General features: G+C 39.5%; 2 protein-coding genes across 3 annotated transcripts in view; both read right to left on the bottom strand.

Moving 5' to 3' along the window:
- The window catches only part of LOC311295885 (uncharacterized protein), a 58,071-nt gene that overhangs the window by 34,294 nt on the left and 5,826 nt on the right, over positions 1–17,951 (bottom strand). The window contains exon 2 of one of the 2 annotated variants that reach the window (XM_084417429.1): positions 15,905–17,593. The exons of the other annotated variant lie outside the window; for it this stretch is intronic. Within the exon in view, the coding sequence (XP_084273555.1) occupies positions 16,005–17,593 (1,589 nt within the window). The 3' untranslated portion in view covers positions 15,905–16,004. Of the gene's footprint in view, positions 1–15,904; positions 17,594–17,951 lie in introns of those variants that run through there. 2 annotated transcript variants of the gene reach the window in all.
- LOC311295894 (uncharacterized protein) lies at positions 1,758–9,573 on the bottom strand. The gene is made up of 2 exons (XM_084417445.1): positions 9,332–9,573; positions 1,758–3,378 (listed from the first exon to the last, which is right to left on the bottom strand). Exons 1-2 carry the CDS (start codon positions 9,459–9,461, stop codon positions 2,087–2,089), a joined length of 1,422 nt encoding a protein of 473 aa, XP_084273571.1. The 5' UTR covers positions 9,462–9,573; the 3' UTR covers positions 1,758–2,086.

Genomic DNA, 17,951 nt, shown 5'->3' with positions numbered 1-17,951 from the left:
CAGGCCAGCATGCGGGGTCTGGACTGGGGAGACTCTCTCTTGGCACATAAACAGCTTGGAGCTCAGAGCTGTTTCCTTGGCCCTTCTGCACTTTCTCCCTTTTCACGAAGGGCACCATGTCATTGTCAGAACAGACAATATGGCGGTAGTGTCCCATGTAAACCGGCAGGGGGGCTCACGGTCGCGCACCCTAGACAGGCATGCACGCCACCTCCTCCTGTGGGCTCAGGACAAGTTCCTTTCCCTGAGGGCAGTCCATGTCCCCGGTATCTTGAACCTTGCAGCGGATTTTCTGTCGAGGCAGAAGCTCAGGTCGGGGGAGTGGATGCTGAACCGTCAAACAGTAGCCCTGATTTGGGACATGTTCGGAAAAGCGGAAGTGGACCTCTTTGCATCTCAGGAGTTGACCCAATGCCCACTTTTCAGATTTTCCCATGGTGATTTACTCTGTGTCCGTGGTATACTTTTTGCGCGCCTGAGTAGTCTATTGTAGTCTCCAATAGACTCGATTTTTTCCTAAAATCAGACAGGGGGAGCTCCAGGACTGACTTATGGGCTAACCTCGGGTTCACTGCCCCATCGGTCCGCACCCCAAACACCCATTTGTTCGGAAGCTCTAGGAATGGAATCGATCCAGTCCGCACCCCACAGAACCTCATATTTAATTACACATCTGTTATGGAAAAATTTATCTTTTCTTTGTATTTTATTTTCAATGATTTAACAAATGAATGCCATACATTCATTTGGCTGTATTTTGAATTTCTTTTATGATGCTGATACAGCTGGAAGGGTGTGTGTGAGACTTCAGAGGTGATAAGATTCCTGAGCTGGGGAGGGGTCAAGGGGGGTCCCTTTGTTCCTTGTGTTTGGGGTGGGTGACAGAAATAGCTTTTGAAAAGAAGACTATAAAGAAGCTGGTCAACTGGGTCTCACTCCGCCTGCAGCTGGACTGGGAACATTCTTGCAAGAATAAATATCTTTTAAGGACAATTTGAATCCTGATGTCTCTTATGCTGTGATGCTGTTTTTGTTAGTTATTGTTTTTGCTGCAACACATCAAACTCACTACTCCACCACAGACTCAGGTCATCAGCATGATTTAATCTCTCAATTTCCCCCAATTCATATTTTTTTCTAAGAACAATTTATGTTTGTCTCTTACCCAGTTCTCTCAATTTACTAGGGCTGGAACTGCTAAGTCCAGGTGGCCAAACACCGTCCGCTCTCGGTTCCAAAAGGCACATCCAAGGAATTCCACTTCTTACACCAAATTGTTGTGGCAAATAAACAATAAACAATTCTGAATAAGAGACACATTTTTAATCAATGATTATAATGGTTTATTTCTTGCAAGAAAGGCTCAGTCACATAGTCAGGAGAATATGAGAGTGTGCGCTGAGGGGAGGCTCTCTCCCTCTTTATATCTCTGCTACATAGATAACATAGGCCATAGCCCAGGCTCCTAACCAATTGAACCTTTCTCTGCCTTATTAGGAAAGTACATAATTAATTATAGGGAAAGATCATTAATATTAATAAAATAATGAATAAAAAAAATTTCAAATACACATGCCAGCTTCCCGAAATACACTTGAGCACACAAACATTTGTACATGTAAAAAAAAAATACTTTTTTTCATAAAAGAGGCAATCAAAAAGCAAACACAATCGCACACCTGCGGGTGATAGGTGCGTGGAAAAAAAGAAATTAGGTCAAGAAATTAACAAAAAACAAGGATCTCCCGCACACTATCCGTATTTGCAAGCATCACAAAATCTTTATTAGCAACGTTTTAAGTTCAAGTTTCAAGTTTTAAATATGTTACATATGCTTTATAATTCTGAAGAAGAATAAGGAAAACTTTATTATATATTTTTTCACTTGGAGGAGGATGAAATGGCTTCTGTGTATTTTCAGTTGTCCTGTTGACTAGGACGGTGGACTAAATCTCTTGTCACAATGTGAACACTTGAAAGGTTTTTTCCAATGTGAATTCTCTGATGATATTTTTTTTCAGTTTAGCAAATGTCTTTCACACTGCTTTCGCACTGGTATGTGTTTTCTGGTGTACTTTAAAAGCGATTAGTCGTGTAAAACTTTTTTCACAAGCAGAACACGTGTAAGGCTTCCCCTTTTTATCAACTTTCTTGTGCTTCTTTCTCCAGAATGAGAACACAGATGTAAGTTCAAAGCTCGAACACTTCTGAAACTCTTCCTGCACTGATAGCATGTGTGCGGCTTCTCTCTGGTGTGGATTTTCATGTGATACTTAAGATGTCCTGTTTGTGTGAAACTCTTCCCACACTGATCACATGTGTGCGGCTTCTCTCCAGTGTGGATTTTCATGTGATTCTTAAGATGTCCTGTTTGTGTGAAACTCTTCCCACACAGATCACATATGTGCGGCTTCTCTCCGGTGTGGATTATCATGTGAAACTTAAGGTTTCCTGTTTGTTTGAAACTCTTCCCACATTGACCACATATGTGCGGCTTCTCTTCATTGTGGATTATCATGTGTCTCTTAAGGTTTACTTTTAGTGTGAAACTCTTCCCACACAGATCACAGGTGTGCGGCTTCTCTCCAGTGTGGATTTTCATGTGTTTCTTAAGCGTTCCTTTTAGTATAAAACTCTTCCCACACTGATCACAATTGTGCGGCTTTTCTCCAGTGTGGATTTTCATGTGATCCCTAAGCGGTCCTTTTAGTGTAAAACTCTTCCCACACTGATCACATGTGTGCGGCTTGTCTCCAGTGTGGATTTTCATGTGTTTCTTAAGCGTTCCTTTTAGTGTGAAACTCTTCCCACACTGATCACATGTGTGCGGCTTGTCTCCAGTGTGGATTTTCATGTGATCCTTAAGCATTCCTTTTAGTGTAAAACTCTTCCCACACTGATCACATGTGTGCGGCTCCTCTCTAGTGTGGATTTTTACGTGACGATTAAGGGCTCCTTTATGTGCGAAGCTCTTCCCACACTGATCACATGTGTACGGCTTCTCTCCGGTGTGGATTTTCATGTGTCTCTTAAGGTATCCTTGTGAAAAACTCTTCCCACACTGATCACATGTGTGCGGCTTCTCTCCGGTGTGGATTTTCATGTGTCTCTTAAGGGTTTCTTTTTGTGTAAAACTCTTCCCACACTGATCACATGTGAAAGGCTTCTCTCCGCTATGAACTGTCATGTGATCTTTAAGACTTTGTTTGTATGGGAAGCTTTTTCCACACTGAGAGAAAGTGAAATTTTTGATGGGTCTTCTCACTACAAGTTTACTTCCGGTCTGTGAGCAACTCAAAGATTTTTCTTCAGTTTTGACACGATGCTCCTCCTCCGCTTCATCCAGTTCTTCACTCTTCTTAATGTCTACCATCAGGCCTAAAATGAAAGTTAAAAAGTTTTAATTTTCAGTAAATCATCAATTTTTTTTTTTTTAAATAAACAATTACTATAAACAATTACTAGGCCTATTTTTGACAACCTCACTGAAATTTAGCTTCCTCTCACTTCGTACTTTAACGCTTTTTTTTAATAAAAATTCTTTCTTAAAATCTTTGCCACTTTGGCCTAAATGTCAGCCACCCTTTTTATTTTATATTTTATGACTCTGTAAAGCTTTATTTTTAAAATAGGGACATTAGTTATGATGTATTGCTTAGTCACTTGCAAAATAGTAAAACCAATATGCAAAACAAGAATCATGATAAAATCATGATTTTCTTAAAAAAAAAAAAAATAATCATAAGATATTATTTGCTATATCACCCACCTCTAAGGTGGGGTTACATTAACTAGTAGTTCTCTCATAAAGCATGAGTGAAAAATACAAATTCAAGATGCACTATACAGGACGTAACAATGTCACACACAATGTCCTGGAATGCATGTTCATTTATAGTAGGGGTGGGAATCTTTTACTATCTCACGATTCGATTCGATTCCGATTCTTGAGGCCACGATTCGATTCAAAATCGATTTTCGATTCAAAAAGATTTTCGATTCAAAACGATTCGATTTTATCCATAATGATTTCTAATCAGGTTTCTGATCATGATCTACTCTCATCTGCTTTGCTATACAGAATGACAAACGGAGACATTAAAGTGTCTTTTTCACATTTATTAAGTTTAATCTGGTTTGTCTGGTTCTCAATTGCTACTCATTAGTAGCTAGCTATGAAATAAGTTGGAACAAAAATAAAGTGCTTCTTCACAATACAAAATGGTTGAAAATAGATGCATTTCCCAGGAAAGTTGCAGTTTACCACAAATATCATGTAGAACACAACCGGTGAAGACAAAAAAACATCTATATTTCTCAGTCAGACTCAGTAACTTAAAGAATAACAAGTTATGAAAATAAAGTGCTTCTTTCAAAATGAAAAATAGTACCCCTAAGCTACCTGTCTCTGAAATGTTCATGACAGTGACTCCTGCAACAATAGAACTGTAAACTGTGCAACTGAACTGATTATATGATTTTCAACAAATCATGAAAAAAAACTGGACATGAACTGTGTCCAAGGTTACTGTCCATTTGCAGATGCAACATTCAGGTTCTTTTGCAGGAAAAGAAGCTGATCAACATGTGCAGGAGTGAGACTGCTTCGCTGTGCTGTCACTATATCTCCAGCGGTGGAGAAAACTCTCTCAGCTGCAACGCTAGTGCCAGGGATACACAAGTATCGCTTAGCCAGTCCAGCTAAGAGAGGAAAAGCTGTCTGATGGGTCCTCCACCAGCTGAGCGGGTTCTCTGACAGAGACAGGGGAGGGGCTTCAAGATACTTCTTCAGTTCCTCTTCAGCTCTGGAGCTGGCAGATCTACGGACAACACTGACCTCAGTAAATGTCTTGCCCAATAGCGTGACCAGTGCAGAGGGCCGTCTTTTTGGAGCAGGGCTGCCTTCTTGCTGTGGTGTCTCAGACTCAACCTCAGCCTCTTCTGAGTTCACTTGTCTCTACAGAAACAATTCAACAATCATGTCAGTCATAATCAATTATGTACAAAATAGTCACACAAGTCCCTCATTTTATGGTTAACTAAAATTAAAAGGCATATATAAAACCTGCAAGATGAGATGGCATCATTTTTCTTTTTTTACCTACATCCATTTTCAGCAAGCATAAATGTCTTACACATTTAGAAAATATATATATTACTCAAGAACAGATAATAATTTACCTCAAGTGCTGCAGCCTCTGCAACTACATTGGCATGGATTTCCAGCTGGTCCTCCTCAATGAGGAAAGGCAGGGCCTTAAATCTGGGGTCCAAAAGGGAAGCAGAGTACAGCATGCGCTTATCCCGTGCAGAACTGTATGTTTTCGCCAGATCATCGTGGATTGCCAGTTTGATTTCCCGAATAACTGGTGTGTCAGCTGCAGCAACGCCAGCTGCCTCCGTGTCGTGCAGCAATTGAGCGTGCAAAGGAGCAATAACTGAGAGTGTAGGCGTAGAATCCTCTGACATTATGTGGGTTGCGTCTTTCATTGGTTTCAGCGCCGATGCTATTTCCTCAGCAGTGGAGATGTCGGTGTCGCTGAGTGTGCAGATGTCACTTCCAGATTTTCTCACCTGGGGAGAGAGCAGCGCGGCACAAATAGCGGGCTGCTGCTCTAAGAATCGTTCTATCATGTCCAGCGCGCTGTTCCAGCGTGTAGCGACATCCGTTTTCAGTTTGTACACCGGTAACTGCAGAAGTTTCTGCTTTTCCAGCAGTTCATGATTTGCAATGGCGCTGCGGTGGAAGAAACCAGTAATTTGCCTGATCCTCCCAAGCAGTCGTGACACTGTGGTGAGCTTCAAAACTGGTTGTGCAGCTAGGTTGAGAGTATGGGCAAAACATGTAATGTGTGCCAAGTTGTCAATCTGTGCAGCGGCGAGCATGTTGGCAGCATTATCAGTCACAATCACCAGATCCGAGACCGTCAGCTCCCATTCATTAGCAACGGAGTGAAACATGGCATTGACATTTACAGCTGTATGGTTCTCGTGCATCACGCGAGTTTGCAAAACACGGGATTCGAGCACCCACGTATCAGTTATGTAGTGAGCGGTGAATGTCACAAAAGACTTGGTTGCTCTTGATGTCCATGCATCACATGTTAGTGCCACTCTGGTCGTTTCGGTTAGGGCACTGGCGACCTTTCTTTTAGTCTCATTGTAAAGCTGTGGCACAGCTGTCTCAGTGAAAAACTTGCGGGACGGTATGGCGTACCTCGGCTCCGCTGTCTGTAACATGCAGACGAACCCCTCGTTCTCCACCACACTGTAAGGCCTTAGGTCTTTGGCGATGAAGCAGGCGATAGATCGAGTTATTTTTTTTGCTCTCTCGGAGTTGGCAGGGAGTTTCGTGAAGCACTGCAGTGTGCGTTGGACTGCAGCTGGCGGCTGACTCTGCTCCGTGTCACTGAGCTCCGGGTGATGCCTAGTAATATGAGCCCGCACATTTGTTGTGCTGCCGAAGTACTTGGTCTTCATTTTGCAAAGCTTGCACACTGTGTGTGTCATGTCCAGCGCAGTGCTTCCAGGCATTCGGTAAAAACCGAAATGACACCAAACTTTAGCTTTAAGTGAAGACGGGGCTGGTTGGATCTCCCTCTCATCCATATTTGCTTCCTCTTTGTTTTTGTGATTTGCCGCTCGCTCACATTCAAAAACCGGCTGCGTGGTGACGTTCCGCATAGGCTTGTTACAAAAATGGAGGCGAACAGCTATGGAAGGAATATCCTGCCAAATTTAAATAAATAAATTAAATGATTAAAATGAAAATTAAAACTATATTAACGATTTCATTACAGAAAACAGCACGCAAAATATGTGACAAAATTGAGAATGAAATTAAATGATTTCATTTTCACAGCATTATCCCTGTCAAATTGAAAAATAAAATGCAATTGGTGATTTCACATTTCATTTTCACTACAGTCTCGAGGCAAGACTGCCAATATTAAAATGAAAAGCCAAACGTGAAAAAGAAACTACAAATACAGTTTTTATAATGCTCTTTAGTAATGCTCACGCAATAATAATGACACAATTCAAATACAAATGTAAATTTTCGTTTTCATTTTAATTCCTCTTTTATTTCAGTTTTCATTTTCGTTTTCATTTTCAAAGACAACCTGCATGCAAATTCTATGTTAATGAGTGGGTGTGGCTTATTCAAGTAACGGCGCTGAGACACGCCTTCTAGCTAAGTCATCGATGTCCCGCATGAGTTGAATGTGTGAAACGAAATAATTTAAATGTGATTATATTGTATATGGCGAAATTTGTTAGTGAGCTTTTGCGGGAAGCTGCCGCAGCATTAGACCGTGGAAACAACCAGCCTGACCATGTTAGTTATGATGTTAGACTCAGACTAGACCATAATCGACGATGAGGTTCATTCATGTATTAGGCTGTTTTGGAAATTCAACTATTTGGGTGTACAGAAGTCTTAGTAACACAGTTTCTACAACAATTATAGCCAGACATTAATACCCGCTAGCTTTAACCGAGGACCTCGGCCAATGTTTCATATTCGCGTCGTGCCTAACTACGCCCTTCAGCCGTGACTTATTCAGATACAGCACTAGCCTAGAGTACCTTATTGCTTTTATAAAACGGTTACCACGCAATACAAATATTAATCCCGAAACATATGTATCTATGCAACTATCATGAAGTAAAATGTATCACTAAAAGCCAATTCATTCCGCTGGAGAAAAAAAAATAGTCCCTGACAGTGACCATAAAGCAACAGACGAAGTTACATTATTTCTCCATTAGATGGAGACAAAGACTGTCTTAATGAGTGAGTCAGTCAGTCAGTAGAGAAGACTTTTGAAATGACTCAAACTTGAGAAGAAAGACGCAACTGACATGACTATAAGCACGGACAACCCCTATTAACTGTTAAAAGTACAAGATATCACACCGGACATTCAAACAGATTTTTTATTATGAATATATAGGACTGACCTGAAGGAAATATCTAGCCTAGGCTACTGTAAATGCAGGTACACTCGCTTTCTCGATCTCATCCAGAAGTTGTTACTGGAAATGAAAATCAGCATTGTGATTATTTTAGTACACAAACTTAAAATAACCAAAAGACACGTAACAGACGCGTGTCTCAGCGCCGTTACTTGAATAAGCCACACCCACTCATTAACATAGAATTTGCATGCAGGTTGTCTTTGAAAATGAAAACGAAAATGAAAACTGAAATAAAAGAGGAATTAAAATGAAAACGAAAATTTACATTTGTATTTGAATTGTGTCACTATTATTGCGTGAGCATTACTAAAGAGCATTATAAAAACTGTATTTGTAGTTTCTTTTTCACGTTTGGCTTTTCATTTTAATATTGGCAGTCTTGCCTCGAGACTGTAGTGAAAATGAAATGTGAAATCACCAATTGCATTTTATTTTTCAATTTGACAGGGATAATGCTGTGAAAATGAAATCATTTAATTTCATTCTCAATTTTGTCACATATTTTGCGTACTGTTTTCTGTAATGAAATCGTTAATATGGTTTTAATTTTCATTTTAATCATTTAATTTATTTATTTAAATTTGGCAGGATATTCCTTCCATAAACAGCCAGCTGATTTTATTTATTTATTTATTTATTAAATCGATTCTTGGACATTTCAAATCGATTCTGAATCGTTGCAAATGAGAATCTAGATTCTTTTGTGAATCGATTTTTTTGGCACACCCCTAATTTATAGATCAGTACAAATTAATATAGGGAAAGTCTGTTTTAATGTGTATTTTTCTGTCCTATGGTCTCTGTTTTTACCATATAACATTTTTTGCAGCAATAAAACCATCTTAACTGATGGTCTCCTTGGTGACTGAGGCCATTTCTGCTCTCTTATCTCTTTTGTGGGGATGTTTTTAATTACTAAAAGTGGGTGTCATGTAGAGAATTGCCAAGAGGCCTGGGAGAAGTTAGGAAGGCTCAGTACAAGGGAGTGATTTTCAAAATGGCAGTTGTGATTTATTTCAGAAGCTGCATTGTACAAGGAGCAGTCTTCAAAGTGCAAAAAGCAAACAAAAAAAAACAAACACTTATGGTATCATACATACACTGATGCTACAAACAAAAGAAAAAATGCTGTGAGCAGCAAAACTGGCACTAAACAATGCCTAGTGGTGCATCCACCTTAATTGACAGCATGTCTCACCTCAAACATGTTCAAACGTGTGCATAGCTTTCACAGGATGCAACAACAACCTCCTTCAACCTGCTCAATCCATTGTTTTATGGTGCGTTCTATTATTGTCTACTATTGTTTCACAGCATCATTAATGAAGAATCAAGAATAATCACCAACCTATCTGTTCTTCAGTCTCTTCAAGCTTCACTCTGAGGAAATCTTGATCAGGATCACTCCTGTTCTCACTGTAATCTTCAATAAACTCAATTTTTACAGATTTCTGTTCTTCCTGCTGGTCTGAATGCATCTCTTCACTTGTAAATAGTGATCGTTTAAAAAACTGATTCGTGAAGGTTCAAATACTTTGCAAATCTTTTGTTTTGAATCAGCTGTTGTTCAGAGCTCGTCTCCTCTTCTTCAGTTTTTTTTTTATGCCGGTTTGTGAAATCAACTTCAAGAGTGCCGTTCCGCCACCCACTGGTCTGGAGTGTGAAGAGCACATACAGCTTAATGAGGGGATAATGAAGAGAGAAAAAGTGAGAGAGAGAAAATGAGAAAACAGATCAAACGCTTTTATTTTCTTTCTGTTATACTTTTGGTATACATTTAAAAAATATATAACAGGAAGAGAACTAAAGCATTTTATCAGGTTTTCTCTCTTCAAGTGTTTACATGCATGTTAATTACAAACACACACACACACACAAAAAAACAGTGTTTATGATTGCTTAGGAGTGTAATGGAATATAAAAGTTTTGCGTTTACATGAGGAAAAGCTTATTCGCAATATTGCCAAAATTAAATTATAATCGCATTATGAGGGTGCATGAAAATATATACACGAAAGGGATTGAACTATAATACCTCAGAAGACTTGACGCTGCAGGCGAAGTGAGCGTTGAGAGCTAGTGGACTTCTTCTTCAGAATCAGCTTTTATTGTAAAGTACAACAACACGTACAAGGAATTTGTCCTGGTGCACAGGTGCACAACAATAATTATAAAATCAATAAATAAAAAATACATTAAAAAATTTACATTAAAAACAGTTTTAACTTTGAAAAATATTCAACATAGCAGACTGAGTAGTCTGCGATCAATGTAATGTGTGTGAAACAGTGCTGATGCATGAGGCCAGTTGCCAATGGAAAGGAACTGTTTTTGTGGCGTGAGGTCTTGATGGACCGCAGTCTCCTGCCTGAAGGGAGTGCCTCAAAAAGTTTGTGTCCAGGGTGAGAGAGATCAGCCAAAATCTTCACTGCCCGCTTTAGAATCCAGGAATTGTACGGGTCCTATAAAGAGATGGCAAATTGCAGCCTTCTCAGGCTTGACCTTCTCAGCAGAGTGAATGACACGGTTCAGTCTACTTTTATCTTTGGCAGCGTTCCAGATGGTGAGGGAGGAGGTGAGTATGGATTCGATGATGGAAGTAGAAGTGCAGCATTGTTGTCTTCGGCAGGTGAAACTTCTTCAACTGCCGCAAGAAGTACATCCGCTGATGAGCTTTGTTGATCAGAGAGTTAATGTTCAGTGCCCACTTGAGGTCCTGGGTGATGATAGTTCCCAGGAAGCGGAAAGAGTCCACAGTATTGACAGGGGAGTCACGCAGTATGATGGGGGTATATGGAGGTGGGTTCTTCCTTAAGTCTACCATTTCCACTGTTTTTAAAGCATTGAGCTCCAGATTGTTCTGACTGCACCAGGACACCAGATGGTCAATATCACACCTGTAGGCAAACTCATCCCCTTCAGAGATGAGCTCGATGAGGGTGGTGTCATCTGCAAACTTAAATATTTTGAAGGACTGGTGACTGGAGGAGAGAAGAGTAGAGGAGACAGAACACAGTCTTGAGGGAACATGATGGTCCTGGAGTCAGAGACATGTTGTCCCAGTCTCACATGCTGCCTTCTGTCAGTCAGAAAGTCTGTAATCCACCTGCAGATGGAATCAGTCACACTCAGTTGAGAGAGTTTGTCCTGTAGCAGAGCAGGGATGATTGTGTTAAAAGCAGAGGTGAAATTTAAGTGATGGATTTAAGATAGGACATCACCAGGTGCTCAAAGGACTTCATTACCACAGATGCCTTAGCGACCAGTCTGTAGTCATTAAGGGATGGTGGTGGAGATCTTAAAGCAGGCTGGAACATGGCAGATTCCAGTGAGGTGTTAAAAATGTCTGTAAACACTGGAGACAGCTGATCAGGTTTCTGTCTCTTGAAGACTATATTAACGTCTCTCTGGGATAAGGAGAGGGAGGGTGCCGTTGAATTGGGCATCTGTGAAGTGACCTCAGTTGCTATTGTGGTGGAGGAGGTGAAGCTGATGGGCTGGGGCTGAAGCTGATGGCAGGTGTCGCAGGGGATGGTATCCAATGGTTTTTCAAAGCGACAGTAGAAGTTATTCATGCTGTTGGCCAGATGCAAGTTATTAGCAGAGTGGGGGGCTTTAGGTTTGCAGTTTGTGATCTATCTAAGCCCTTTCCAGACAGAAGCAGGGTTATTGGCTGAGAACTGTTGTGGTAGTTTCTCAGAGTACAGCTGTTTAGTTTCTCTCACTGGTTTGTTAACTTGTACTTTGACTGAACTGACATGGTTCTGTCCCCACTTTTAAATGCCTTAAATGCCATTAAATGTCATTATTGTGTCTCACAGAAGCTTATTCATTAAGTCACAGCCTCTGTGTATTCATCCAGACTGTTGGTAGCAGTTCTGAATACATCCCAGTCAGTTCAGACCACACATGCCTGCAGTTCCTCTACTGCCTCTCTGGTTCACTGCTTTGATGTCTTCACAGTCAGTTTGGAGAGTTTTAATTTCTGTCTGTTTACAGGAATTAAATGGACCATGACGTGATCAGACCGTCCCAATGTAGCTCGTGGGACGGCGTGATAAGCTCTACTTACTGTAGTATAACAGTGATCCAGAATGTTTTCCTCTCTGGTGTGAAGTTACCTTTGTTAAACGAACACACCGACTTTTTGTGACTTTAGCTTTTTTACCGTATCCCCCAGAGTTAGATAAGTGCATGCATACCCTATTCATCTCTGTGCGTGGCGTAACACTGTCTGACACACCCACCGCTAGTCTAGCTTAGCACAAAGACTGGAGGCAAACTGCTCCATCTAGCATACTGCTCCCAATAAGTGACAAAATAACGCTAACATTTTCCAATTTACATGTTGTGTAAATAGAAGATGGCTGTGTCTCATGTGACCTTGTTATTTGTACACGCTGTGACTATACAAATCACAACATGTAAATAGGAAAATGTTGGCATTAATTTGTCACTTATTGGGAGCAATATGCTAGCTGGAGCTGTTTACCTCCAGTCTTTGTGCTAAGCTAGGCTAGCGGTGGGTGAGTTCGTCTTCATCAATTTCAGTTTCGTTTATACTTTTTTTGTATTGCTTAAACTGTCAAAGCCAGTGACCAGTTTTCGCAAAGCTTTTTGGAAAACACTGATTAATAAACACTGTAAACAGATAACAACTCAAACAGTCGCACCAATGTCATCAACTGATACCATGCGCATACTCACGAGGGGGAGACATATTCTGGCAGGGAATTGAATTTCGGCACAATACAGACAAAAAAATAAATAAATTATATATGCTGGTCAAAAACTTTGTAAATTCATTTAAGCTTGATTTTGGGAAAATGTTAATAATATAATGACACATGCAAGTATATTATCATATATAAATCAACAATATCAACTTTGACAACTCAATGTTTTATTATTTAAAAATTAGGCCTACAGTGTTTACATTTCCTGAAAAACAGCAGTTTTGGTCATACGAGTATTCCGACCAACAGCGAGACATTGGGGTTGGGGAAAATGTTATTTTGCCTATGTCATAATTTGAGGTAATCCGTGAGGTAAATTGTGAGGCCTGACTGACAGATCCACTCACAGACTGTTAAAAGACACATGTGATAGAATATCTCAAAATTCAAATAAACAATGATATAGTAAACAGACTCCTCATTCAACCTCAGTAATGTTTGGGGGAAAAAGAAGGTGAATTAGAATGGCGTATAATTTATTAAGCACGCAACATCTTTAGAAATTAACATGGAAGCTCAGAAAACAATTATGAGATTGTTTTGATGCAAGTAGAATCAGCAAACAATAAAAACAATCAAAATCATTGATAAATAAAAAATGATTTAATCAATGAATTGGTAAAGCAACTAAAAAACTCTTTCTGTTCTGTTTATTGGCGGTACAAAAGACTTCCACCCACGGCCTTAGATGAAATCGACTGCAAATAAAAGAACACGTTAAGTATCTAGCAGCATTACCAGTTACACTTATTACAAACCAGTTTGACATTATTTCTTTTATACGTTTTCCACCTTTTCTGCAGGGGAAATGCATGGAACAGTTCATGAACAGACACAGACTGGATGCATGTACCGGGACCATGTTGGTGGAAAAGGGGTAAGAGAGTTCAAAGATGCCTTTTGTAGATGAGACACATGAAATTACGTTGACTACATCCCTGGGAGCACAGAGGACAAAGGAAAGCCCTCTGGGACCACCAGTCAACATGAAAAAACTACAAAGATGCCACAAATCCATGTACACACACAGACAGCATTTGAATTTGCTTACAAAAGATTTGCGTTACCTTGAGGAATTGTACATTCACTTACAAGAGATTTGAAAGGGATTAGGGAATGCAAAGTTTAGAGAGGGGACCAAAAGTGCACATTTCTTGGAGGAATGCAAAACTTTGCAAGCAGAGCAAAATATTGTCTTTCCTCAATTCTAATATTTTTTCTTGTCTCATGCTAAAAAAAGCTGTTTATAAAATGAGTAACAAGTTTAGTCGATGATTACTTGGTGAAAAAATATAAAAACTAAATAAAAGTGAAACCGAATGAGATATTTATCTTTATTGACTTTATTGAAAGGTGTCAAAAGCAAGACAAAAAGGAGACAATCATAGAAGCATCCAGTTAGAAAGCTACACAATCGTTTCTCTTGCATAGGTACTTTGTGAATGTATCAAAAGTTGTAGAGAAACTAGATATTCTTAACACAACGATGAAGAACAATTTAATAAAAAATCTAACAGACATGTCAGCTTCCCAGAGTACACTTGAGCACACAAACGTTTTGCACATCGTACATAGTAGTTAAAAAAACTTTAAAGAACAAAAAAGGACAATACAAAATTCATAAAAAAACGTATAATAATTCAATTTATATCCTAAAGCTGATGATATATTACAATATAACTTCTTAGATATTTACAAAGATGACAGAGTCTACAAGTGGAGATCTGTGTCCTTCAATTTTACTACCAATAACTTCCAATATGTCTTCACCAGCTGCTTCTACCACGTCTAATTTTTTTCGACGAAAGACCCAAACACATAAAATCCAATATAAAAAGAAGAAAACAAGGAGAGGCAGAAAACGGTCAAGGACAAAGACAACAACTGAGACAACAACCATGGATTCTCAGAGACCGGAACAAGAGCAGACGGTAATCAACCTATCTAAAACACTCTAGCCCCTGACTGTCTTAGTGTGTTGTCTAAAGGACTTTCTTTTTCTCACACTTATCACACTAATGAGTTTAATACCAAGGTGGATCTATTTAGATAGCCTCCATCTCAAAGTATGGTATCATCAAAATAATCAGACAACTGATAGCACAGCTCAAAGATCTCCCTTTAGACCAAAATCATACTTTATGCCTCCAATTTCGAATGGGACTGCTTTTACAAAAAAGGTGGACTTTGAAATTGAGAGACTGTTACTATCATCAAATCAAAGAATTAGGGAGAACTTGACTAAATCCCCAAAACTGGCAATAGATCATTTGGCCAAGAATGAGTCTATAATCATAAAACCTGCAGACAATGGGGAAGCGGTTGTGGTAATGGACAAAGACAAATATGTTGAAGAAGCCTCACGACAACTGAACATCAAGACTGCTATCAACGGCTGCTGTCCAATCCAATAGACAACACAAGAGAGAAATTAAAAGAACTGTTGCTCACAGCTAAGGATACTGGGTGGATTTCAAAACTCTGTATGTGCATGCTTCATGTGGTAACTCGTGTCACTCAGGTGTTTCTAATTAGCACACTGAAAAGGGGGAATTCTTTGTTTGGAAACCACACCCTGAAGAAGGCTGTTTGCGCCGCTACGCGTGGGTTGCTTCTCCCCAATGTCTTTTAAATGTTCTATTATGAAATAGTCAGTAAAATAAAGGATGATTTTTTAATAATTTTGAAGAAGAGTGTCTTGGATTTTCTATTTTCAACAACTCTTACTGCCTGAAATCGTGTTAGAGCCATAACATTCATCATTTTGTAATATTTTGCCTTATATCAAGAGTGATTATGTTTTCTGATAAATGTGTATTTTGACTAGTTTTAAATGGGTTTCGTATGCGTAATAATTCTGAAGAATAATAAGGAAGGAGGAAGGGTTGGTGCTAGACAGTCTTTTGACCGCGGAAAAAGAATTCATGTTTTTGAAATGTGAAAAGGTGCAAAACAGTTTTTGAGTTTTATTTCTGAAATGTCACAAGACAAAGAAAAAGTAAAGTTTTACAAGACATGTTATGGATTCATACGTCAAATCCTTTGCGCCACATCTCCCTTGTGGAAATGGTGAAGAACGGAAAATGGTTCAGATCGCCATAACATTGTGTTACGTTTGAACTAATAATGTCTGAAATCATAGTTCCTGTTCAGATCCACAACTTTTGAGTAGGGAAGCCAATTAATTTTTTTCACATTTGTTCCACAAATGTCTTTATTATTGAAAAAATGTCTTTTTATTTGATTTAGAACTGGTATGTGTTTTCTGGTGTCCTTTAAAAGCGCTCAGTCGTGTAAAACATTTTTCACAGGCAGAACACGTGTAAGCTTCCCCTTTGTATGAACTTTCTTGTGTGTCTTTCTTTCTCCATAATGAGAACACAGATGTAATTTCAAAGCTCGAACACTTCTGAAACTCTTCCTGCACTGATAGCATGTGTGCGGCTTCTCTCCGCTGTGGATTTTCATGTGATCCTTAAGGAGTTTTTTTTGTGTGCAGCTTCCCTTCTGGTGCTGCTTCAGTTCACCCTCTGTAAAATAGGTTTTTCCACAAACATAGCACACATAATTCTTCCCACCACTGTGTCTTTTCTGGTGGAATTTTAAACTATTCACCCATAAAAATCCCTTTCCACACAAAGAACACACGTGAGGCTTCACTCCAGTGTGGATTTTCTTGTGTCTCTTTAGGAGATATTTTAGGGCAAAACTTTTCCCGCATTGCTCACATGTGTGCGGCTTCTCTCCGGTGTGTATTTTCATGTGAATCTTAAGGTATCTTTGTGAAAAACTCTTCCCACACAGATCACATATGTACGGCTTTTCTCCATTGTGGATTTTCAGGTGATCTTTAAGGGTTCCTTTTTGTGAAAAACTCCTCCCACACTGATCACATGTGTGCGGCTTCTCTCCAGTGTGGATTTTCATGTGTTTTTTTAGGAGATATTTTAGGCCAAAACTTTTCCCGCATTGATCACATGTGTGCGGCTTCTCTCCGGTGTGGATTTTCATGTGTCTCTTAAGGGTTTCTTTTTGTGTAAAACTCTTCCCGCACTGATCACATGTGTGTGGCTTCTCTCCAGTGTGGATTTTTAGGTGATCATTAAGGGCTCTTTTAACTGTGTAACTCTTCCCACACTGATCACATGTGAATGGCTTCTCTCTAGTGTGGATTTTCACGTGACGATTAAGGGCGCCTTTAATTGCGAAACTCTTCCCACACTGATCACATATGTGCGGCTTCTCTCCGGTGTGGATTTTCATGTGTCTCTTAAGGGTTTCTTTTTGTGTAAAACTCTTCCCACACTGATCACATGTGTGCAGTTTCTCTCCAGTGTGGATTTTCAGGTGATCATTAAGGGCTCCTTTAACTGTGTAACTCTTCCCACACTGATCACATGTGAATGGCTTCTCTCTAGTGTGGATTTTCACGTGACGATTAAGGCCTCCTTTAAGTGCGAAACTCTTCCCACACTGGTCACATATGTGCGGCTTCTCTCCGGTGTGGATTTTCATGTGTCTCTTAAGGGTTTCTTTTTGTGTAAAACTCTTCCCACACTGATCACATGTGTGTGGCTTCTCTTCACTATGAACTATCATGTGAAATTTAAGAATTTGTTTGTAAGGGAAACTCTTCCCACACTGATCACACGTGAAAGGCTTCTCTCCGCTATGAACTGTCATGTGATCTTTAAGACTTTGCTTGTGTGGGAATATTTTTCCACACTGATAGCAAGTGAAATTTTTGATGGCTCTTCTCACTATAAGTTTACTTTCGGTCTGTGAGCAGCTCAAAGATTTTTCTTCAGCTTTGACACGATGTTCCTCCTCCGCTTCATCCAGTTCTTCACTCTCCTTAATCTCTTCCATCAGGTCTAAAATGAAAGTTAAAAAGTAACAATTTTCAGTAAATCATCAAATCATAATTTTTTAAACATTTGCTCTAAGGTAGTGTAACCAATTAGCTCAAAAGAAATATTAATCATTAATCAAAACTTGTTATAATTAATTAATAGTTGGTATGATGGATGCGTTATATAGCGTTGCATATATTTGACAATCGGAATATCAGCGCATAGACTTGTTGCACCTTCACAGAGAAAAAAATGTTTGGTAACCGCTTGCACACCTGTTTAGTTTTTCCTTTGATTTGTCTGCTATTTAGTTTCTTTATTCCTCTGGATTTGTGGATGTATCCTGACTGATTCCTTACCGACCTTTATCGCCCGGCTT

The sequence above is a fragment of the Rutilus rutilus genome (assembly GCF_951802725.1).
Source record: "Rutilus rutilus genome assembly, chromosome: 8".
Taxonomy (NCBI): Eukaryota; Metazoa; Chordata; class Actinopteri; order Cypriniformes; family Leuciscidae; genus Rutilus; species Rutilus rutilus.
The sequence above is the reverse complement of the archived record's forward strand: the minus strand, read 5'-3'. Positions and strand labels throughout refer to the sequence as shown.